Source organism: Sus scrofa, chromosome 4, assembly GCF_054392235.1.
Source record: "Sus scrofa isolate SSC_HxYL_T2T_F1_AM1 chromosome 4, Sscrofa_HxYL_maternal_Yorkshire_Landrace_v2.0, whole genome shotgun sequence".
Classification (NCBI taxonomy): domain Eukaryota; kingdom Metazoa; phylum Chordata; class Mammalia; order Artiodactyla; family Suidae; genus Sus; species Sus scrofa.
In genome coordinates this window covers 71,706,713-71,732,813 of record NC_139386.1, presented here as the reverse complement: position 1 = coordinate 71,732,813, position 26,101 = coordinate 71,706,713, and the positions used below count along the sequence as shown (strand labels likewise).

General features: G+C 37.8%; 1 protein-coding gene and 1 long non-coding RNA gene across 5 annotated transcripts in view; one reads left to right on the top strand and one right to left on the bottom strand.

Annotated features, from left to right (window-relative positions):
- The window catches only part of CPA6 (carboxypeptidase A6), a 250,013-nt gene that overhangs the window by 13,092 nt on the left and 210,820 nt on the right, over positions 1-26,101 (bottom strand). For all 4 annotated transcript variants that reach the window (XM_085022215.1, XM_085022217.1, XM_085022216.1 and 1 more), the window contains 2 exons: positions 25,751-25,861; positions 25,167-25,257 (listed from right to left, as the gene is read on the bottom strand). In XM_085022215.1, coding sequence (XP_084878341.1) covers positions 25,167-25,257; positions 25,751-25,861 — 202 coding nt within the window. The remainder of the gene's footprint in view (positions 1-25,166; positions 25,258-25,750; positions 25,862-26,101) is intronic.
- The window catches only part of LOC110260281 (uncharacterized), a 106,150-nt gene that overhangs the window by 30,973 nt on the left and 49,076 nt on the right, over positions 1-26,101 (top strand). The gene's annotated exons all lie outside the window — the stretch shown is intronic.

Genomic DNA, 26,101 nt, shown 5'->3' with positions numbered 1-26,101 from the left:
TTTGATGGCAAAAATTTAATTTGCCTTTCTTACTATGGGTATATTTGAGCATCCATTCATAGGTTACCTTGGACTGGCCCCCTCTCTGAATTGCTTCCTCATGTCCTTAGCTCGTGTTAGTGTCTGTTGGGCTGTTGCTCTTTTCCTTGTGTGTAATGAGCTTGGTATTCTCATCTGCATTGTGTTTTATACTCATGCTTAAAATTTTTCTATTTGATTTTTTTATGATAACTTTTTATCATTTTAAACATTTAAAATTTTATCTAGTGGCAGTCTTTTTCAATGGCTTTTGGGGTTCTGTCTTGGTTAAGAAAATTTTGCCTATTCTGAAGGATTATAGGTGATTTATAGGTTCTCTTCTAAGAATTTTTTAATTTACTTTTTTCCACCTAAATCTTTAATCTTTCTGGATTAATATTTGTACATATGTAACATACAGTTTTATCTCCAGTTTCTATATATTGATAGCCAATTCTATTAGTATCATTTATTAAGTATTCTGTCATTTTCCCACTGAATTGAAACACCACCTTGGTCATATATTAAAGTCTTCTGCATTTGTAGATCTATTCTGGGATTCTCTGTTATGTTCTGCTGGTCTATTTATCTTTTCCGCACTGTCACACCATCAATCCATAGCAATATTAAAGTATGCTCTAATATCAGGCGAGACACGTTCCTCTTACTATTCTTTTTTTTCTCAGTTTTATTGGCTTTTTAGGGTCTATTTACTTTTACATATAAACTTTATGATCATTTTATCAATTCCCCAAAACATAAAACAAAATTAAAAACCCTGTCGAGATTCTAATTGGAATTGCATTAAATTTATACTGACTTTGGAAGGACCTTATTATACTGAGTCACCCAATCCAACGACATGTTACACCATTCCATTTGCTCAGATGGTGTTGTATGTTTTATTAATACTTTATCACTTTTTCCTTAGTATGTCTTCTTTATTGTTGATGTTATAAATGGGTAACTTTTTTTTTTATAATTAACTCTTTTATTTTATTTTATTTTTATTTTTTTGTCTTTTTTGCTATTTCTTGGGCCGCTCCCGCAGCATATGGAGGTTCCCAGGCTAGGGGTCGAATGGGAGCTGTAGCCACCGGCCTACGCCAGAGCCACAGCAACGCGGGCTCCGAGCCATGTCTGCAACCTACACCACAGCTCATGGCAACGCCGGATCGTTAACCCACTGAGCAAGGGCAGGGACCGAACCTGCAACCTCATGGTTCCTAGTCGGATTTGTTAACCACTGTGCCACCACAGGAACTCCTTTTTTTTTTTTTATTTTATAATTAACTCTTTTATTTTATTTTATTTTTATTTTTTGGGTAGCTCTTTTTTTTAACAATTTTATTTTTTCAAATTAGAAACACTTTTATATAATTTTTGAAACTTACTGTCCACTTACAATTATTACAAGATATTGGCTATATTCTCCAAGTTGTATAATCCTTGAGCCTGTCATATACCCATCAGCTCGTACCTCACCCTCCTCCACCCCTATATTGTCTCTTCCTCTCCCCCACTGGTAACCACTATTTTGTTCTCTCTATATTTGTCTGATTCTTTTTTTTTTTTGCTTTTTTTTTTTTTGCTTTTTAGGGCCACACCTCTGGCATATGGAGGTTCCCAGGCTAGGGGTCCAATCAGAGCTGTAGCTGCTGGCCAACCCACAGCCACAGCAACGCAGAATCTGAGCCACGTCTGCAACCTACCCCATGGCTCACTGCAACGCCGGACACTTAACTCACTGAGCAAGGCCAGGGTTTGAACCCTCAACTTCATGGTTCTTAGATTCATTTCCGATGTATCATGACCGGAACCCTGTCTGATTCTGTTTTGTTGCATTCACTCATTTGCTGTATTTTTTAGATTCCACATTTAAATGGTCTTATACAGTATTTGTCTTTTTCTAACTTATTTCACTTGGTATAATGCTCTTCAAGTCCATCCTTATTGCTGCAAATGGCAAAATTTTGTTTTCTTTTATGGCTGAGTAGTACATACTACTCAGCTTTATATAAATAGTTTTAAGTATATAATGCACTATATACTTAAAACTATATATGTATAGCCATACTCAGTAGTATGGCTGAGTAATACACACTATTCATTATATATATATATATATATATATATATATACACATACATATATACACACACACATATATATATACACACACACACACATATAAATATATGAATGAGACATCTTTATCCATTCACCTGGTGAAAGACACTTGGGTTGTTTCTATATCTTGGCAATTGTAAGTAATGCTGTGATAAACATTGGGGAGCCTGTGTTTTCAAATTATTGTTTTTTTCGGATATATACCCAGGAGGAACTGCTGTGTCATATGGTAATTCTATTTTTAGTTTTTTGAGAAAACTTCATACCTTTTTCCATAGTGGCTGCAGTTGGTAACTGTTTTTCAAACAGTCACCTCAGTGTGCAGCGGAAGAAGTCATCTCATGATACCCTCAGTGTTCCTCCCATTCTCTCCCTTCCTGTCCTCCACCTGCAGCTCCATCGAATATTAACTGGGAATTAGTTGCAAAAACTTTCTCTCTAAACTTCATTTTGCAGGATTATATGCTATCAAAATAAAAGTGTGACCTACTGACCAAATTTAAAATTATTGGATATGTGTTACATATAACTAAACATAGTGTTCTGATACCTTTTCTTAAAGATAACATCATATTTGGGCTAATGAGTGACAGCTCAAGTGGCATGTACTTAGAAAATCAGGCCCTCTTCTAAATAACATTCTAAGTTGCTGAAGATAAATTATTTGCTTTGTTCAAAGTGTCAAGAAAGAAAGCATTTAATTCTTTAGTATTCTCATTTTTCATTTTCTCCTTAGATTGTAACTATTTTTAAGACATTCCTGAGTATTATAGAGGCTAGAGACCTTGTTTTTCAAATACCAGTGGGTAGGAATTGTTGTCTTGTATCCTTCATAAGGAAAGAAAAACCAAATTTGTTGATTTTCTTTTCCAAGATTGAATAGCAAGAAGGATAAATATCGCAGAGATCCCACTGTGGCTCAGCATGTTACGAACCTAGCTAGTATCCGTGAGGATGCTGGTTTGATCCCTGGCCTTGCTCAGTGGGTTAAGGATCCAGCATTGCCACAAACTGTGGTTATAGGTCACAGTTGCAGCTTAGATCTGGCATTGCTGTGGCTGTAGTATAGGCTGGCAGCTGCAGCTCTGATTAGACCCCTAGCCTGAGAACTTCTATATGCTGCAGGTATGGCCCTAAAAACGAAAAAAAAAAAAAAAACCCCAAAAACCAACAGCAATAACAATATAAAAAAGGGGATAAATATTTGGGACTGAAAAACAAGGCCAGTTCCTTCGTGGAGAGGGGAGCAATCAGGGCTATGGATGGAGATGCAGGTGGTGAGTGCCTTGTGTCCCTGGATATATTAACCACAGTGAGACATCACCCTTGCTCTGAAGCCCTTGCCTCATCCACATCATCCTCACTAGATCTTTTCTGAGTAGGTGAGGTTTTTATGATATTTCACACTAGCAGAGGTGTACAGGTCTAACAGAATGGGAAGAGTGGCGGGGTACAGAATATAGAATACTTCCAGGGGTGATTGTGCCTGGCTGCAAATCTAGTAGCATTTATGTTGTACCCTAGTTATTTATTTATGTAGACTCCCCTCTCCTTTAGAGGATGAGCCCCTCTAGGACAGAGGCCATGTCTTAGTATTTCCAGTGTTTAGCCAAATGGGTAACTTTGCTATTCTTGAAATGCTGTTAAAGGAATAAGTGGAGCTGACCCGCTCAGGGAAGGTGCTTGTACCTGAGACTCTGTCTAAATTCTTTGAATTTAGGTCTTTGATGAGACAACTAAACTCCACGTCATCTCCATGGAAGGCTGAGGACTTACAGGAGCAATAACAACAGCAAGAAAAGGTCTTCAAAAAGCCTGTTGGTCCATGAGAACATTCTATTGCCTCAGTATTTCTGGAATAATTTCAAATCTGAAATTCTGAGCTTTCCCCAAGTTATACTTTAATCAATGTTAAGAATTTCAGAAGGGACATGAAGCAATGAAAAAATTCTTAGATACGAGGATGAGCCCCAAATTGTTGATGTGCATGGATGAAATTCTTCCCTTCCCCTAAAATGAAGTAATAGCTTCATGAGTATGCTTTTACAAGTCAGAGCAAAAATGGGGCCACTACATTGCCTCTTAGACACCATAAAAACTGGAACTGTGTGCTGGTGGGGTTCCTTCCAAAGAACAAATGGAGAGATGTTGGCACTGGGAGAGGTCAGAGATCAAAACCATATCCTCAGGAATTCTAGTTGGATTTGTTTCCTCTGTACCATAATGGGAACACCTATCTGCTCAATTTCTTTCTTTTTTCGTATTTTTAGGGCTGCACCTGCAGCATATGGAGGTTTCCAGGCTAGGGGTCCAATTGGAGCTGTAGCCGCTGGCCTTCGCCAGAGCCACAGCAAGGCAGGATCCAAGCTGATTCTGCCACCTACACCACAGCTCACAGCAACGCCGGATCCTTAACCCACTGAGCGAGGCCAGGGATCGAACCTGCAACCTCATGGTTCCTAGTCGGATTCGTTAGCCACTGAGCCATGAGGGGAACCCCAATCTGCTGAATTTCTATGCCTACTTCCACCAACAAAGTTCAGGCCCTTATCATTATTCCTCTGCATTATCAGAGTAGTTCCCTGCCTTCAAACTCTCCTATGTTGAATTTAGCCTTCTCAACAATGTCATTGTAATTGTCTGAAAACATAAATCCGATCTTATTGCTCCGCTGCTTGAAATCCTTCAAGGTTGATTTCTGGTAAAGTTCTGAAATCTTCATTATGGCTTAAAGGCCAGAGAGACAGTGTGAGCAAAATGTGTGAATATGGTAGTGGTGGTTGTTATATCGCATGTGTTTGTTTTCTATCTTCAAAAACAATTTGTGGTTTTTGTCCTGTGGCTCTATAGGTAGCACTGCTTTTGGTATTTTACCATTTACTCCCTAATTTCATGTACTTTGTGTGGTTCTATAATAGTTTCAAGGTTACATAGTTTCTTTCTTCCTTAGAATTCAGAGGGCCATGCTTTCTCTCTCTGACCAGATGCTTATGGGATAAAGCCCTTTGTGATCTGATTTTGGCTGACCTGCTCGAAATGTTAGCTTCTACTATTTCTATTTCTTCTATTTCTACTCCTACTGTCCTATTGGTCACTTTCTTGAGGTCCCATTCACCTTAGTTTCTATGGCTTTGCACAGGCTGTTCCCTCTATCTGAGCATCTCTTTTCTTCACAGTCTGATTTTACCTGTCCTTGAATGCTCAATTCTGGGACCACTTCTGCCCAGGCTGGGTTTGTCCTCTATGCGCCCATAACACCCTTTACCTGCATTAGCCATAAAACTTAGTGTCCCGTGTTAAAATTGTATGCATAGCCATTTCTCGCCTCGATTAGGCAAAGCTTGACTAGTATCGTGTATATAATAAACTACGAAAGCATTTTATTTCATGATTATCATCCACGAGCTAAACTTTACAATATTAAGAAGGGCCCGGCCTCAGTTTAATGCTGTTCGCCTGAGAAACACATTAGACACTAGAATATTCTATAGCATTTTATGGTTTATTTGATGAATTGGCATCCTGCCAATGTAATTTACCGCAGATTAAGTATTGATTCAGCAGCAGAGTGGGATATCACATTGAGAATTCTTTCTGCCAGTGTTTCTCTCTGATTTTTTTTTTTTTTTTTTGCCTTACTCATCTCCTATACCAACCCTGTCTTTAAAAAATAAAATTGGAATCCTGAATAGCAGGGCCTCTAAGATGGAAATAAATTAATTCAGGTGGAAAAGCACTAAAACAATCTAATTTTATTTATAGCCTGTTGGGGACACTATCCAGGCTTTACTAAAATGCAAAGAAAGACTCAAAATATTATTGAACAGTGAGTCTCTTGGGGATTTTAAGTAGCTGGGTTGGACATACAATTTGAAGAGTCCTGTCCAGATGTGGCCTCAATTATACAGATTCTGATCAGAAATATCTGCTGTGCTACAGAAGATAGATAGCAGAAAGCTAAAGCACCAGGGCAGAACATTTGAAGGAAGCAAGTAAAAAACACCAAAAAAGAACTCAATATCTAGGAAACAATGATAAAACAGACTTCTAGGGGAAAGGAAAAAGAATCATCAGAGCCATCATTCTGGGTTTTAGGAGCATAAGGAGGTAGAGAATTATTAGTTTTCCCTTAGTTTTCGGGAGCCAATATCTTGTTTCTGAAGCTGAAAAAACATTCTCTTTCCTGTCGTTACATGCAGAACAACTGCAGGGTATATAACAAGATCTCTGCAGTGCAGAGGGGAGAGATTTTAGCCTTGTCAAATAAAACAACATACATCTCTGTTCTGAATACTTCAGCAATTTAACCTCCCTACCATACATCACCTCTTTAGTTTTTTAGTATCGAGATACGAAACTCTACAAGGACCTCATAAATCTAGGCAGGAGACAAGACATGCATCTATGAGGAAATGAGAGGACAAGACAATGTAGGATATAATACAGTTATAAAGAATGCAGTGCAGGCTAAGTGCCTGGGAGCACAAAGGAAGAAGAGAGAGCAGGGGAGACCAAGAGCCCCCATGAGGCTTTAATGGCAAAGAAACTTGGTAGCATTCACTTGAAATAAATATTGCTTTAAAAAATAAAAGATGGAAAAAAGATTTTGTTACTCATACAACCCTAAGTCCTCCTGGATGGTAAAATGAGGTGGGAAGATAGTTTTGAAGAAGAAATGAAGGACATGGTACTCAAAGAAGCAGTGGAGTGACAATCACAAGACCAAGCTTGGTCAGAACTGTCCTACTGAGCCCAGTGATGGATGTGTCACTGCTCTGTCTGTACAGGTCCTGGGCGGATTAGGGACCGTGTCAATTGTTCTCATGTGATGCTGTGACAATGTGTTGCTATCAGTCATGGAGGTTGTCTCACAGGAGCTAGTTGGACATTATAAAATTATTTAACTAAAACAATTGGGTTAGTTATTCTGATAAATACCTCAATTTATTTTAACATACTCCTGTATTGGGGGAGAGAAAAGGTCAAGTAGAATGGGTGTCCTTGGAATGAATCATAGAACTGTGCCCTCGTTGTCAGTTGTGCGTGTGGCAGTGGAAAAAAAAATAGGTTGAGGACTGCTGGGTTAGAAAATGACCACTACAGCTCTTCACAGCATTGGTAACTTATGGTTACAGGACAGATGAAAAAATATTCAATGAAATTAAACATGTACTTTTCCTTAACATCCACTAAACTGTCAGTCTTTTTTTATACTCCATATATATTTTTTATACTCCAATATTTATTATAAAATATTGGTTGTCTTCCCTGTGTTGTACAATATATCCTTTTAACTTATTTTGTATATAATAGTTTGTACCTCTTAATCCTCTGCACTTTTTTAAAAAAAAATTATGATTGCCCCTCCCTCCTTCCCTCTCTCTACTGGTAACCAATAGTTCTCTACATCTGTGAGTCTTTTTCTTTCTTGTTATATTCACTAGATGTATTTTTTTAAATTCAATATACAAGTGATATCTTACAGTATGTGTCACCTTCTGTCTGACTTCTTTCGCTTAGCATAACACCCTCCAATTCCATGCATATTGTTGCAAATGGCAAAATTTTATTCTTTTTTATGGCTGAGTAATATTCCACTGCATGTGTGTTTATATACATGTGTACATATATATAAACACATGCACATCATATTTTCTTTATCCATTCATCTCTCGATGGACGCTTGAGTTACTTCCATATTTGGGTAATTGTAAATAATGTTGCTATGAATGTTGGGATATATATATATCTTTTCAAATTAGTGGGTTTTATTTTTTTATATATACCCAGGAGTGGAATTGCTGGGTCATATGGTAGTTCTATTTTCAGTTTTTTGAGAAACGTGCATACTATTTTCCTTAGTGGCTGCATCATCTTATATCCTCATCAACAATGTGAGGGCTTCTTTTTCTCCACATCCTTGCCAACATCTGTTATTTGGGTTATTTTTGATGATGGCCATTCTGACAGGTGTGAGATGATATCTCCTTGTGGTTTGCATTTGCGTTTTTCTTTTTTCTTTTTTTTTTTTTTTGCTGTGATTAAATAACATACATACACTTTATTATTCTCTTCTTCATAAAGTACTTCCCATCTAGCCATATAAATATTATCCTTATTTTAGAAATTAAATCAACCATTCAGGGATCATCTATAGGATGATATAGAGTTGTTACTTATTTATAAAATCTATACAAAGTTTAAACACACAAATAACACTAGATACTAAATGAAGAGGAAAACTATACTTGGCCAGCCCATCTCTCCCCTTATTCGCAGGTTTGGTTACCAAAACCTATTATTTTAACACTTCATGTCTTCTTGTCATTCTGCATATTTTAAGTATAGATTTTATGAGAAAAACCATGTCACTTTATAAAAACTTAATAACATTAAAAACAATAAACTTACAATATATTTAAATTAACAATGCTCCTTTTATATCTAGAGTTTCTCTTTCAGTTTTATATTTCCCATTCATAGCTTTCCCAAGGATCCAGACTTTATTAGGAGTTTAAATTTTTGATATTTTTCTTCCCTATCACAATTTTTTTTCTGTTTTAATTGGTGTGTTTTTTTATTACTCAAATGAATTTATCACATCTGTAGTTGTATAATGATCATAACAACCCTATCACAATTTAATTGCAATTCTATTTCTTATTTTTTGCCTTTTTTAGATTAAATATCATAAATATTTTCAGGTTTTCCATCCAATAATTCCTCTTCACATAAAGTGATTTATAGAAGTTTTATGTTTTGCATTTTTCTAATAATTAGCAATGCTGAGCATCTTTTCATGTGCCTGTTGGCCATATGCATATCCTCTCTGGAAAATGTCTTCTTTTCAGATCTTGTGCCCATTTTTTAATCAGATTGTTTTGTTTTTTTCCAATGTTGAGTTACAGGAGCTGTTGATATATGTTGGATATTAACCCATTATTGGTCATATCATTTACAAATATATTCCTCCATTCAGCATGTTGTCTTTTTGTTTTGTTGGTGGTTTCCTTTGCTGTACAAAGCTTCTTTGTTTATTTTTGCTTTTATTTCCTTTGCTTTAGGAGACAAATATAAAAAATATTTCTATGATTTATGTCAGAGTGTTCTGCCTGTTTTCCTCAAGGATTTTTGGTTTCTGGTATTACATTTAGGTTTTTAGTCCACTTTGAGTCTTTTTTTGTATGTAGTGTAATGTTCTAATTTCCTTCTTTTACATGTAGTTATCCAGTTTTCTAAGCACCACTTATTGAAGAGACTGCCTTTTCTCCATTGTATATTCTTGCCTTCTTTGTCAGAGATTAATTGACCATAAGTGTGTGGATTTATTTCTGGGTTCCATATTTTGGTGCATTGATTTATGTGTCTGTTTCTTTGTCAGTACCTTACTGTTTTGATTACTGTAGCTTTGTCCTAGAGTCTGAAGTCAGGTAGTATGGTTCCTCCAGTTTTGTTCTTTCCCCAGATTTAAACTGTCATTCTTCTTGAGGGCAGGAATTGCATCTTTTTCTTATTTGTATTTCCTATGCCTATGCATATTGCCCTTAAAATATTTATTAAGTAGATTAATTTATTAATATGACTCAGACTAGAGGATGCCTCCAGAAGATTCTTTTTTTTTTTTTTTTTTTCTTTCCTCTGTATTGACATTCTTTGGTTTGGGGGTCAAAGCCCTTTAACTGGGTATATGGGAGAATTACATTTTTGGCTAAAGATCTTAGTCATCTTTAACTACATAGTGTCCCCATCTCTTCTCCAGCCAGTCACCAAGTTCCATCCGTCTACCTCTCCAGTATCATATTCCTCTCCTCTCTGCTCTTATCCTGTTTTTGGTGTTCATAATTTCTCACCTGAACACCACCATAGGCCCTCAACTGGTTTCCCTGTCACCTCACTTTAATCTATTCTCCACATTGCTATCAGAGCATTTTCTGAAACACAAATAGATCATGTTATTCCACCAAGTCCCCCAAACTCTCATTGGCTCATGGGCAACACCATAAGTACCCACTCCTCCACATGGTTTCCAAGCCCTGGCTGACTTATGGTCAATTAATCTATGACAAAGGGGGCAAGAAGGTAACTTTTTTTTTTTCAGTTTTTCTGTTATAGTTGATTTACATTGTTCTGTCAATTTCTGCTGTAGAGCAAAGTGACCCAGCCTTACACACATATATATGCATATATATATATATGCATATATACACACACACACACATTCTTTTTCTCACATTACCCTCCATCAAGTTCCATCACAAGTGACTAGATATAGTTCCCTGTGCTATACAGCAGGATCTCATTGCTTATCCACTCCAAGTGCAGTAGTTTGCATCTACTCACCCCAAACTCCCCATCCATCCCACTGACTCCCCTCCCCCCTCAGCAACCACAAGTATGTTCTCCAAGTCCATGAGTTTGTTTATTTTCTGCAGGAATTTTCATTTGAAGAATGTAATATTTTTAGACTCACATTCTCTCCTGTGAAGCATTCCTAACCCTCACCTGTTGGTCCTTACACCCTCATCCTACTGACACCTCTTTGCCTTTGCTCCTCTCCTTCCTTCAGCCTGGACTGTTCAGTTTCTCTCTTGAAATCTATCAAAGTCCTTCTACACTTGGAAGGCTCAGCTCAAAAGTCACTTGTCATCAGCTTTCCCATCTCATGCCATCAGAATTTCTCTTTCCTCTTTCCTCTGTGAGGGTGACACCCTTCCTCTATTTTCTAGCTTTCACTCAGACTCAAATCACATCTGGTTATATATCTGCCAGCCTCCCTCACTGATCATTAGTTCCTAGTCAGTCCGAGCAAAGACTCAATAAATGTTCACTGAGTGAATCAATCTTCCCCACAGCAAGTTCCCTCTTAGTCTGTCATATTCAAATTCCATTTGTGTTTTATATTTTAAGGTCAGTTTTATTATAATTTAAGGGTATAATAGAACATAAGAGATTGTATAAGAGCCTGAACAATGGTGTTTTCTACCTTTCTGGCATACTCTTAAAATATATGAAAATAATATTATACCTAAGAATAAAAATATACCCAAGAATGAAAACAAATAAAAAGGGTATAAATAGTTTTAAATCATATTACTGCTTTCTCTTTGATTGTTGCCCTTGGTCCTTCCCAATTTAGGGGTGGTGAATGAAATGAGTTAGTGCTTTTTGTTGTGGAAATTGCTAGAAGCTCATTCAGAATCTTTCTCTCAGAATTACATCATCTAGAATGGCATGCTGGAACCTCATTTTGTTTAGTTTAAATTTTTATTTATTTATTGATGTATAGTTGATTTACAATGTTTTGTTAGTTTCAGGTGTACAGCAAGGTTATTCATATGTATATATTTCAGATTCTTTTCCCTTATAAGTTATTATAAAATATTGAGTATAGTTCCCTGTGCTAAACAGGAAGTCCTCGTTGGCTATTTAGTGTATATATTAGTATGTATTTGTTAATCCCAAACCCTTAATTTATACCTCCTACTCCCTTTCACCTTTGGTAACCATAAGTTTGCTTTCTATATTTGTGGGTCTATTTCTATTTTGTATAGAAGTTCATTTGTATCATTTTAAAGAGATTCCACTTATAAGCACTATCATCATATTTGTCTTAATATGATAATCTCTATGTCCATCCATGTTGCTGCAAATGGCATTATTTCATTCTTTTTTTATAGCTGAGTAATATTCTATTTGGAATATCTTTTTAAATAGATGCCAGTATAAGAAAACAGATATTTTATTCTAATGGCATATGTCGCACTAGGTAATATATTTTTGCTGATATATACTTTCTATTTCTCTAAAACAAGACATTTTTGTAAAATGTTTTGAATCAAAATAAAACTTTTTTCCCCTAATCTTATTTCACGTCAACATCTCTAGGGCATCATCAAGAGAGATGATGGGGAAGGCCAGAGGGGTAGAGGGCAATGTATTTGGTGTTTGTTAGATTAGATAATATGTAACTTATTATCTTCCACCCTATTTGGTGGGGTGGTGAGTGGAGGCAGTGAGGAGTGGTGGTGGAAAGAGTGTGATATGATTCCTTATAGGTCCATAGCTGCCTCTTTGTGTCCCACTCCCCCATGTTTTACTGATAATAACTAATTAAGCCAAGTAACAAAAACTAACACTATAAACCAACTATACTGTAATAAGAATAAAATAAAATTTAAAAAGAAATGTCTAAAACAAAAAAATAAAAGCAAACAGAATGCAAAAAAATGAAATGTGTCTAAAGCAAACAAACTAAAAAAGCAAACAGAAGAATGTCAAAGAAAAAAAAGAAAACATGAAATGAGATCAGATGATTTGAATGGAGATAGTGCAGTTAGAGCCTGATTTTTGTTAAAATTTCATTTTTAGTTTTTTTCAGGAAAGAATGTTGACTGATTGTTTTAAATTTTTTTTTAATGGCCAGTGGATATACCTGGTTATGCCCTGTCAAGTTCTTCCCCCTTCGTCTGTCTCGCCATCCACTTCTTTTCCCCAGAACAATCACTTTTACTACTTTTTTGTTCTATTCTAGGGTTAGATATACATTTATAAGCAAAAAGTCAGGGTTGTTATACCCATTTGTGAAAAAAAAGCTTTTGCCACAAATAGAAATATTCTTTATATATTAATATTAACCCTTTGTTCCGTGTGTGTGTGTATATATATATATATATGTATATATATATATATATATATATATATGCGTGTGCACGCATGCGCGCGTGTGTTTAATCCTGGAGATTTTTCCACTTTAATCTATGAAACAGCTGTCTAGGAGTTTCACTTGTGGCTTAGCAGGTTAAGGACCCGACGTTGCTTCTGTGAGGATGTGGGTTTGGTCCCTGGCCTCCATCTGTGGGTTAAAGACCTGGCATTGCTGCAAATTGCGGAATTGGTTGCAGATGTGCTTGGATCTGTTGTTGCCATGGCTGTGGCTGTGGCCTTCAGCTATGATTTGACCCCATGACCATGGAACTTCCATATGCTGCAGGTGCAGCTGTAAAAAAATAAAAATTTAAAAAATAAAATAGCTGTCTAATTCTAACTATTTCTGCCTATTTCACTGTATAATTCTAGCCAGATTTACTCTAACTAGTCCTTTGTTGGACATTGGGGATGCTTCTGATCTCTTGTTATGATAAAAAGGGCTGCAATGAATGTCCTTGTATGTGTGTTATTTTCCACATATGTGAGTATAGCCATGTGATAAATTCCTAAAAAGGAAAATTACTTAATTACTCAGTCAAAAGGACATGTATTTTTTTTTTAAATTTTGGTAGACATTGCCAAATACTATTCTGCAGGAATTCTCAGAATTCACATTCTCAACAGGAATTTATAATATTGCCTATTTTCCTCTATGCTTCAAAGTTTAATCTTTCTGTTTGTTAACACACAGAGCTATGGTATATAATCAAATTATAAGAATACCATTAGGCCAAGTTGCATGGTCAGAAAAAGGTGGCTTTTAAAAATTTAAACTGTCATTTGAACATAGATGGGTAGAGAAAAATATATTCAAGGAAAAATGGAAACTGCTTCCTTGATTTGCAGAAACATTTATTCCAAAGTAGCAGCCAATCCAAGTACCATCGTGTAGTAGATCCTCAATAAATTTGTTGAATGACTTCTGTGCCTCTACTGAGTTTTGCTAAATTCTCAGGGGTATAATAGGATGGGCTTATTTAAAGTCTCATAGTGGCAACAGGATCATATATTTAAATGGCATTTATCTCAGGGATTCATTTCAATATATGTACCTTAAAAAAAATCATGTTCAATTGGCCATTTGGCTAATCACTTGCAGGTTCTATGGGAAAAATACATACAGAATATACATGATTTAAGATAAACTCGTTCTTTTAAGTGGAATTCTAAATTGAGTTTAGAAAGCATTTAAAAGAAGAAAAAAAAACACTAGTGTATCAGGTGTTTACTCTTGAGACTGTGTGGCTGACTGGGACTCCCTCCTATTGCCCAGCATCACAAGAGAGTATTGTACTGTGATGAAGGGAGAATTACAAGAGACTATTCTTTACATTTTATATGGGCTCTTGAAATTATTTTTATTATGTAGTGTTTGATTCTGAAGCATTTAGTAAATGATAGTAAAATTTGATAGTAAAATTTGATAGTAAAATTTCTCTGCTTTATTTACAGCAAAAAAAGTTTTTTTTCTCACATGAGTGCCTATCTTTACTTTGGCTCCCTGTAGAAAACAAATGCTAAGTTCTTCACTTAATAAAGAAATATTGACATTTAAAATTCATAGTGGTATATGCCATGGTTGTCTAAAGATGTGAATAATATTCTTAGGTTATACTTTTTATTCTGTTTTGAAAGCAATGCTTTTAAATGGGAAAGTATAATTTGAATCTAAACATCTGCCCTCAACCATCCATTTGGGACAGAGAAGCCAGAATAATTCTCTTTAAAAGGTCATTAAGTCCTATTCCTTCTCAATTCAAAACAGTCCAGTGATTTCCCATCCATTCAGAGCAGAATCCAAAGTCCTTCCTAAGATGATGGACTTATATCATCTCCCCTCTGGCTACCTGTCTGACTGCCTTTCTTACCCTTCTCTCTTCCTTCCTTCAGTTCCAGCCACGCAGCTCTCCTTGCTCTTCCTTAAACACACCAAAAATGCTTCCATCTCGAAGTCTTTATACAGTTGTTCCCTCTACCTGCTCTTTCCCCAGACCTCCTTCACTCTCATGTCTCATTTCACCACATGCGATCCTCTTCCCTGGGCCATCTAATACAGCTAACCTGCCCCACCATGGCATTCTCTATTATTTTCCTGGTATTACATTTTTCTTCACAGCATATGTGACAACCTGACTTTGTTTTGTTTCTTGCTATTTTTCCAATAACCAGCCCTGAAAATAGTACTTGCATAAATGAATGAAAGAATTTAGTCACTCATCTGATAACCTCTGAGATGACAACTATGGTGTAAATGTTTGTGTCCCTCTCAAGTACGTATGTTGAAATCCTAATGCCCAATGCGATGGTGTTAGGAGGCAGGGCCTTTGGGAGACAATTAGGTCACAAGGGTGGAGCCTTCATGATGTGGATGAGTGACCTTACCAAAGAGACCTCAGAGAGCTTCCTGGCACCTTCCACCAAGTGGGAACACAATGAGAAGGCATTATCTATGGACCAGGAAGCTCTCACTAAACACTGAATCTGCTGGCATCACAACCCTGGACTTCCTCGTCTTTAGGACTGTGAGAAATAAATTTTAAAAAATTTTCATTAGAGCATAGTTGATTTACAGTGTTGTGTCAGCTGCTGCTATACAGCATGGTGACCCAGTCATACATATACAAATACTTTCTTTTTCTCCTATTATCCCCCATCATGGTCTATCCCAAGAGACTGGATATAGTTCCCTGTGCTATACAGAAATGTTTTTTTCACAAGTCACTAAGTTTCTGGTATAGTTGACCCTCGAGCAACATGAGTTTTGATCTATGGGGGTTCACTTATAAGCCAGTTTTTCTCAGTTGTAAATACTGTAGTACTGCATGATCCCTGGTTGGTTGATTCCTCTGATGCAAAATCTCTGATTCAGAGGAACTGCAGATACAGGGGACAGACTATGTGTTATACTCGGACTTGCGGCTGTGTGGAGGGTCAGATGCCTAACCATCATATTGTTCAAGGGTCAACTGTATTTTGTTAACAAACATCCTGAATAAACTAACATAGCTACTTTGGGGAGCACCTAATAATTTCTCCTGGACTTCGGGGGTTCTGTAGGTCACTGGGATTTTGTGTGGCTTGGGAAATGATGGTCTAGAAGACAGTGTAAAGGCAAGGTGACTGCCCACGGCTTTCTTGTCATTACTCAGCACATTGCAGCTTTTCAAGCAATTACAAAAAGTGGTAGATAAGAAAGAGTATCATTGTTTGCTTATTTCTGCATGTAAGAACAGCATCCAAAAGCGATCGTTTTAGTAATAGAAAAGTTACTCAAAAGGAGTTTTGATTTAAAAATAAGCATATAGATTAAAAGGAAACTGGAAAGCTGAAAACAAGGAAAATTAACAAAACTAGTGACCCAGAAGGAACATAGTAATGCCATAATGGCTTATGAGATATTAGCAACAATAAAGAGGATTAAAAAATGCAAAGCAGTTGGGTATGCGTGAAATGTATGAAAATAAAAAAATAACATGTCTTGTCAAATGCAAATGATACAGCTGGAGGAAATTTATCAGAGAGTTTTGTTTTTGGTGAACTCAGACATCCATTAATGCCTAAGAACAACCAGCATCATGGAATAAGAATTAGTAAATCAAAGCTTTAAGATCCTTACTTTATTCTCCCAGTGTCAGAGTAGAGGTCTCCTAAAGACTTAGCATCAGGGGAAGGTTACCTGCTGAAACAGGTACAATAAAATTACTGGACTTAAACATCAGTACCAAACAAAAAATCAGTTCCTCAGTGTCCCAGGAGCCCAGGGAGTAATTCTGCTAGGTCCATCATGCCTCCCTTCAAAAATATTGTTTTTATATGCTGCTTACTTCGGTGATTTTTGAAGATGAGCTCTTTGTAAAAGTTTTTTTTTTTTTTTTTTTTTTTTGTCTTTTTGCCATTTCTTGGGCCACTCCAGCGGCATATGGAGGTTCCCAGGCTAGGGGTCGAATGGGAGCTGTAGCCACCGGCCTATGCCAGAGCCACAGCAACGGAAGATCCGAGCCGCGTCTGCAACCTACACCACAGCTTACGGCAACGCCGGATCTAGTTAACCTACTGAGCAAGGTCAGGGATCGAACCTGCAACCTCATGGTTCCTAGTTGGACTCGTTAACCACTGCGCCACGATGGGAACTCCTGTAAAACGTTTTTAAACTTCTGTGACATCATTTTCAAAACTTCGACAGAGATGATGTTGGCATATATATTACACAATAAACTAAGATACTGTCATTCACATGCACATGCTTACGTATTTACCCAGAAGAATGATCAGAGAAATAAAACAGTACAAATATGCACACATACAGTCACTACCAAACACTATGTAATCTGTAGTTAAAAAATCTCATTTTTAAAAAATCTCATGGGTATGTCTTGCTTAAGGAACATGAAATATAAAACAGGGAGATGAAGTGAGTTTTGCATATGATCAGTATCTGGATTAGGAAAAACTGAATTTAAAAGTGATTTTACAAAAGATAAAATAGCTCTTTTTAGTTGTGTAGTAGCTGGAAAATATGTGCTTGAATCACATGAAAAGAAAATGAAGGCTTTTTATATTTCCTTGAAGTCTTAGAAAGAGAAGGATTTGCAGTTTATTCTTGGGATCTGCCCTCCGGGAAAGAACAAAGGTGCTCAATACATTTGATCGATTTAAATTAGATAAACAGATAACATGTTGGGATCACCCTTACCACAGGTGGCAGGGATCTTAAGTGTCTAATTTGACCATTGAATTGATGTTTATCACTCTCAGCCCAAAGTTATCCAGTTCATGTCTGTAAATCCCTGATGATGTGAATTCACTTCCACTCCTGTTGTGAGTTCCATGTCTCTGGAAATCTGATGTGGAAACAGTTCTCTCCCTGAGCTCCCCTGGAAGCCAGGCTCAGCACTTGCTCATATCCTTGAATAGCAGATCCAGTTCCACAAAGCCTTAGTGAGTGAAGTAGCTTGTACTGAACATGAACGGTGATGGTGGTGATTGGCACTGAAAAGCATTTACGTACATCACAGCAAAACTTAACTAAAGTCCTCATTCAACATCTTGGAGTTCCAAATCCCTTTCTAGATATCCTAACAACATTATCTCTCTTCCCCCTCCCGCCCCCCATTCTCTGAAATTCCCTATAATTTTTATGGCAATTCAGCCCAGATTCTCAGCTGGGATCACTCTCTGAAAACTAAAGTCCTTCATCTGGAGGAACTCTCCTCATGAGAAGACCTTCTCTTGTTCCTTCACAGACATGAGCTGGAAACAGCCAGTAGATGGTAGTTTCCCTTTTCATCTCAGCTGATATATCAAAATACCCAAACCAAAAGAGACCCCTCTTATTTTGGTAGGGTGAGGGGGTGTTGCCAGGAGAAACGCATCTGTCGACAGGGGTACATGTTGGGCTCCTAAAAAATACGTTTTTTTCCACTTTACATGTAATTTGCCATATTAGGTAACTGAGTGCTCTAGAAAGAGTGCTTATATTTTAGTAAGTGCCTAACTTGGTCCTAAATGGTAATTAAAACTCTTTATAACAGCTTTATTGAGTTCTAATCACATCCCATAAAATTCACTCTTTGGAAGTACACAATTAAATAAATTTTTGGATTTCACAATCAGTGCTACTATCTAATTAAAAAACATTTTTATCATCCCCCAAAGAAACCTCTTACTCGTTAGCAGTCACTGCCACCTCTCCCCTGCCCTTGGCGACCACTGATCTACTCTCTGTCTCTATAGATTTGCCTATTCTGGACATTTTATATGATTGGAATCACATAGTATTGTTATTTTGTGACTGGCTTATTTCAATTAGCATAATGTTTTTAAGTTTCATCCATGTTGCAGCATATACTTAATTCTTTTTTATGGCCAAATAATATTCTTTCGTATGGTAATATCATTTCATTTATCTGTTTATCAGTTGATAGCCATTTGGGTTATTTCTACTTTGGGGGTATTATAAATAATGCTGCTATAAACATTCATGTACAAGTTATGGTCTGGCCAAATATTTTCATTTCTCATGGGTATATACCTAGGAATAGAATGCTAGGTTATATGGTAACTCTGTGTTTAAATTTAAAAAAAATATTTATTTTAAAAAATTTTATTGGAATATAGTTGACTTACAAAGTTGTGTTAATATAGCAAAGTAAATTATAATTATGTTATGCATATACCCATTCTTTTTCAGATTCTTTTCCATATAGTTTATTACACAGCATTGAGTAAATTTCCCTGTGCTATACAGCAGGTCCTTGTTGGCTATCTATTTTATATATAGTAGCAGGTACATAAAAATCTAAACCCCTTTGGTAAGCATCAGTTAGTTTCAAAATCTTTGAGTGTTTCTGTTTTGTAAGTTCTATTGTATAATTTTTATTAGATACCACATATTAGTGATTTCATATGATATTTCTCTTTCTGACTTTCCATGGACCTTCTAGGTTCATTCTCGTTGCTGCAAATGGCATTATTTCATGCTTTTTATGGCTGAGTAATATTCCATTGTATATACGTACAATGTCGTCTTTATTCAGTCTTCTGTTGATGGATATTTAGGTTGCTTCCATGTCTTGGCTATTGTAAATAGTGCTGCCATGAACATTAGGTGGGTGTATCTTTTGAATTATGGTTTCCTCTGGACAGATGCCCAGGAGTGGCATTGCTAGATCATATGGTAGCTCTGTATTTAGTTTTTTAAAGAATCTCCATACCGTGCTCCATAGTGGTTGCACCAGCTTACATTCCCACTAGCAGTGTAGGAAGGTTCTCTTTTTTTCACACTCTCTCCAGCATTGTTTGTAGACTTTTTAATGGTGGCCATTCTGACTGGTGTGAGGTGATATCTCATTGTAGTTTTGATTTGCATTTCTGTAATAATTAGTGATGTTTAACATCCTTTCATGTGTTTTGACCATCTGTCTTCTTCGGAAAAATGTCTGTTTAGATCTTCTATTTTTTAATTTTTTTAATATAAATCTGTATGAGATATTTGCATTTTTTTGGAGATTAAATCCCTTGCTTGTCGCTTCATTTGCAAAGGTTTTCTCCCATTCTGTGGGTTGTTTTTTCATTTTTTTATGGTTTCCTCTGCTGTGCAAAAGTGTTTAACTTTAAATAGGTTTCATTTATTTATTTATTTACTTTTTTGCTTTGCTTTTTAGGGCTGTACCCATGCCATATGGAGGTTCCCAGGCTAGGGGTCGAATGGGAGCTGTAGCTGCTAGCCTATGCCACAGCCACACGGGATCAGAGTCATGTCTGGGACCTACACCACAGCTCAGGGCAATGCCAGATCCTTAACCCACTGAGCAAGGCCAGGGATGGAACCCATACCCTCATGGATCCTAGTCAGGTTCTTTAACTGCTGAACCATGAAGGGAACTCCTGTTTGTTTTTATTTCCATTATTCTAGGAGGTAGATCAAAAAAGATGTTATGATTTATATCAAAGAGTGTTCTGCCTATGTTTTCCTCTGAGTTTTATAGTATCCAGTATAACATTTAGATCTTTAATCCATTTTGAGTTTATTTTTGTGCATGTTGTTAGAGAGTGTTCTAATTTCATTCTTTTACAAATAGTGGTCCAGTTTTCCCAGCAGTACTTACTGCAGAGACTTTCCTTTCTCCATTGTATATTCCTGCCCCCTTTGTCATAGATTAGTTGAGCATAGGTATATGGGTTTATTTCTGGGCTTTCTATACTGTTCCACTAATCTATATGTCTGTTTTTGTGCTGGCATCATACTGTTTTGATAACCGTAACTTTGTAGTATAGCCTGGAGTCAGGGAGCCTGATTCCTCCAGCTCCATTTTCCTCCCTCCCTCCACCCATCATTTCTTCCTTCCTTTGCTTTTTAGGACCACACCTATGGTATATGGAAATTCCCAGGCTAGGGGTTGAATCACAGCTGCAGCTGCCAGCCTACACCACAGCCACAGCAATGCAAGATCCAAGCCGTATATGCAATCTGCACCACATCTCATGGCAATGCCGGATCCTTAACCAACTGGATGAGGTCAGGGATTGAACCTGCATCCTCATGGATACTAGTCAGGTTTGTAACCTACTGAGCCAAAACAGAAACTCCCTCCAGCTCGGTTTTTCTTTCTCTATGTTTAACTTTTGAGGAACTATTAAACTGTTTTCCAAACTGGTCACTTCGTTTTAAATCCCCGGCAGCATGTATGAGTGGCCCAATTTTTCACCCCCACAGTAATACTTGCTATTGTCTGTCTTGTTTATTATAGCCATTTTAGTGGGTGTGAAGTGGTTCCTTGATGTGCATTTACCTCATGGCCAGTGAGGTCAAACATCTTTTTAATGTGCTTATTCCCATTTATGTATCTTCTTTGGAGAAATGTCTATTCAAGTCATTTGTGCATTTAAAATTGGGTTGTCTTTTTATTGTTGAGTTGTAAGAGTTATTTTAATATTCTGAGCACCAGCTCCTTATCAGATATATGATTTGCAAACACGTTTTCCCATCTGTAGGTTGTCCTAAGAGTGAATTATGTTTAGGCAACATTTGAGTGATTCATGGGTTAAAGCTTGGTATGGATATCATCCAAACCGGTTGCCTCTCTCCTGGATTTATTTCCAATGTGGAAAAATCATTGGGCACTGTGTCCCATAAAAAGGGTGCAGAGAGGAAGGAAAAAACAACTATTTAGCAGAGAGTATGTGCTCAATTAACTCTGGCAAATGAATGAATGAAATTTATCTCTTTTTCCTAGTTCCCACAGCTACTCTGACTTGTGAGTTTTTCTGCTGGATTTTCAGGGCAATGACATTTACTTCAAGGCTTGAAGGCCCCCAGAGAGTGCTGGGAAGTATTGGAAAGGCGTACCTGTTTCCATGTACATGCTCTAAGCTATCGCCTCCACATTAAATGCACTAGAGCTGCACACTCATCTGCGAGTCTACAGATTTTTTTTCATGATGAAAAGCAATTTCATGCTCTGCTCTTTCCGTCTGAGACTTACTAACTTCAGACAGTGATGAAACAAATGTTACTTTGTGTTTTTGTCAGTTGAATGTTGACACTATAGTCTTTTCCATGGTCCTGGGAATTTCTATACCAATTACATTCCGGACATTTGTTTGGAGGGGCACTTGGGGATTTCATTGACTTCAATGCCCTTGATCCATGAGTGGTTCCCTCAGTGAGGCTGACCAGACAAAACCATAGGAGTAGATGGATTTTAAGCTGAGAGAGAGGAAGCCACAGCTGCCTGCCAATCAGACCAGCTGAATCCGCTCAGGAGACCTTGTGGAGGAGATGGGCCCAGCCAGGCAGCCAGCGTTTCTATATCACTCACAGGGTCTATCAAGGTCACTTTGCAACTGATGTTTGACAAAATCCCTCAGACTCCCAGGAGGAATCAGAGCAATTCAAAAATGGGGAGAATCAAAGTAATTCCAGTTGGGATTGCAGGTTAGAACTCCGAAATCAAAGAAGGCATAAGTATGAAGGAAACAGGCTGGGAGAAGGAAGAAGAGAGGGAGGCAAGCCCCTTCTTTTTTTGTTGTTGTTTTTTTGTTTGTTTTTTGTTTCTTCTTTGGCCATACCCTTGGCATATGGAAGTTCCTGGGCCAGGGATGTAATCTGAGCCACAGCTGCAACCTATGCAGATTTTTAACCCACTGCATTGCAGCGGGCACTTTAGCAAGCCACTTTTTTTGGTAACTTTACGCTGGTGGAGCTGGCTGGCCCACTAGTGTTATTCAGCTCAGTTACTATGCATTGTATGCACTCAAGCGATTGTGCGCATCATGCCTATGACACACCTACTGATGTGCGGGTACCTGCCAGCTAGTGAAACAGGACGCATAGTTATAAGCATGCTAAATGGTCCCATCTGAGAGATGGAAAATAGAGAATTAAAAAAAAATTAGTGGCCTCAGGGAATTAGTATGAATAACTTTGCTGTCTCAGTCCAGGTTGAAGAAAACCACTTCTAAATTTAAACAGCCATAAATAGTACCACTTTATAGTATTTAGGCAATGCTTTTCCTTCTCCCTTAAGTGCAAACACTTTTAAGGTTACCTTATGGCTCATCTCACAACACTGTCCTGAATTTGGAAAGAGAGTTTCACAAACACTTGATCTGAGGCTCAGAGGTGGGTTGACTGTTCTGGAAGGTGGGGGAGAAGGGTTGGGTCGCTGAGATTTAGACCCCTGTATGTAGCTAGGACTGGATCAGGCATTAAACCTATGGAAAGTCCTTTAGCTCCTATAGGAATGCCATGGGGTGGCTATTATTGTTATTTAATTTGGTAGATTGAAGAAAACCACCCAAATCATTGTGCTAATAATGGCGGAATCAAACCATATCTGTCATATTCTAGAGCCATATTCTTTCTGCTCCAATCAGATTCTGATTTGCCAACTCTAACTGATTAAGGAGGTTGCCTGGAGGGTTATGTGAGAGTCAGTCCTCACCTGGTTATTCTGGTTATTCTGTCCGATGCTGGAGGGGATGCGAGGAGAGGCATCTGATATAGAACCCAAGTGTCATCAAAGGAGGGATTCTGGGATGAGCCTCATTAGAAACTCACAAATGACTTTCTGTTACAGAACAGTCTAAACATTGAGGGCGCTAAGGAAGGATGCTGAGAAAGGTCAGCATGTTGGTAACTTCTACCTTCACACCCCATCCCTGCTGTTGCCAAGTATGATACTAGTGAAGGAAATCGGAATATGTCACCCCTAAAATCTGCCTCTTTGACATAAAAATTATCTTGAGCTGAAGGGAATGGAGCAGCAGCAGCAAACGGAGGAAAAGCTCCCTATACCCTCCCTTTTTCTGCCTAAAGACAGGACATAAATTCTCCTTTTAGTGAAGACAGACTCTTAGCCCAGAGGCAGCACCAGAGGAACCTGCAAAGTTGCATTACTTCCCTCTCATATATTTACCTTCCCACAGTTTGCTGCCCTTGGAAGCCTAAAACTGCTTCCATTTGTCTTGCCATTTCTCTACAAACTCACTGCCCTTTGTCAAAGCAGCTGTAGAGCTGGAGTTCTAAGTTGCCACTTTGAGGTACATTTTTTTTTTTTTTGTCTTTTTGCCTTTTCTAGGGCCGCACCCGCAGCATATGGAGGTTCCCAGGCTAGGGGTCCAATAGGAGCTGTAGCTGCCAGCCTACACCACAGCCACAGCAATGCAGGATCTGAGCCTTGTCTGCAACCTGCACCACACCTCATGGCAATGCCGCCGGATCCTTAACCCCTTGAGTGAGGCCAGGGATCAAACCCGCAACCCCATGGTTCCTAGTTGGATTCGTTAACCACTGTGCCACAGTGGGAACTCCCACTTTGAGTAACTTTTCATGCGCTTTCTCCCATGTGAAGGGCACTGTACACATTAATAAGCTGTTTTGCTCTCATTACTCTGTCTTTCTGTGTAAGAGCCCCAGCTCAAAACCCAAGTGGTAACTTGTTGCCTCTACACTAGCTGTAGCTAATTTTATGTTTCTCTCTTTTTCTTTAGCTACCTCCATTCTTCTTTATTTTTCAATAAGAGTTTCCTCCCTTAAAATGACATCATCTCCTTACCTGAAGTGTATGTATCATGAAACATGTAAGGCAGTGGTAATATATTTGCCATGTGAGTGGCCCGTCAGTATATGACGGGCAGGTTGGTAGATTTCAGACAAGGATTTGCAGCTTTGATCATCTCAGACAGATGAAGGGAGCATCAGTGTTCCTCTCAGTGAAAGGATGAATACATTTGACTAGATTTATACCACAAACCACAGTTCCTGTTTTACTTTCTAAATGACAAATATTACTTAGTTTTCTGCTTTTACTTGTGTGTTTAAATTTTCATATTTCAGAATTGGGCTGACAGATTTAATTCTTGATACTTATTCATTTTTATAAAAATGCTTTCATGTTCTTGTGCGAATTATAGCTACGATGTATAACCTATGAGCTTTCACATAAAGACATCAGTCTTACATTGCATCCCAACTGGCTCATCATTTTTTGCCTTTTTGTTTTTTTTAGAGTCGCACCCACAGCACATGGAGGTTCCCAGGCTAGGGGTCGAATTGGAGCTGCAGCTGCTGGCCTACACCACAGCCACAGCCACGTCAGATCTGAGCCAAGTCTTTGACCTACACCACAGGTCATGGCAACACCAGATCCTTAACCCACTGAGTGAGGCCAGGGCTCAAACCTGTGTCCTCATGGATACTAGTCAGATTCATTTCTGCTGAGCCATGATGGGAAGTCTGGGTTCATAATTTGTGAGAGTGAAAGCTGTTAATGTCTTTGGATCCAAATCTCAACTAGTCCCCAACTTACCGCACCATTTCACCCTCCAGTTACGATTGGCATCTACTCCATGGCAGCGAAACCTTGAGTTCCTTGACCTTGTTTTTCTCCAGAATCGATCCTGGGTGAATTAAGAAAATACGTGCAGAAAAAAATGCTTGAGGTTATTGCCATGCATTTTAGTGGCTCAATCAGTGAATGAATCACAGTACTGAGGGAACAGTTCCTCTGGGAATAGACAAGTCCAGGGAGTGGAAAGAGGATGGGATTAACAGAGGAGACTTAGGTTTATGCTCCAATTTCTGCCACCAACTTGGTCTCCCTTACCTTCTCTTGGCCTCATTTCTTCATGGGCAAATTTGGATAAGCTGGACTGGACTAGTGGTTTTTCATAATTTACTTGGAAGGAGAAATCTTTATATGAAATCTTGTGCAAAGCCAAACACATATAAACAAAATCAGAAGTTTGCTGCTATGCTGGGGGAGGGAGTGGAAATCTCTTTTGTAGCTCTGGAGCCACTAGACTGGCTGCCAACCAAGCATTCTTTCTGTTTTAAGACTTTCCCATGGTTTATTCAGTCTCTCTTTTCAGTTGGATAGGCTAAGTGACTTACGTTGGTCCAGCTAAAATGGTATCCATCAACATTAAACACAGGCATGATGTAGAAGTACAGATGATTCAACATTTTTCTCATGGTTGGGTCACTCCTATATGTTAGAAGAGCCTAAAAGACAAAGGTGACATTTGTCTTACAAATTGATTACAAATACAGATCTAGAAAAAAAAAATACAAGAAATCCTTTCTATCTATGGGAAATACCAAATATGTTGGGTTAAAAAAGTAACAAGCTAATATAAAGGATACTCTGATATCACATCTTCTTTTTTTTTTTTTTTTTTTTTTTTTGTTACTTATTTGTTGAAGAAACCCAGTCAGTTCTGCACATTTAGGGGCTGGCTGATT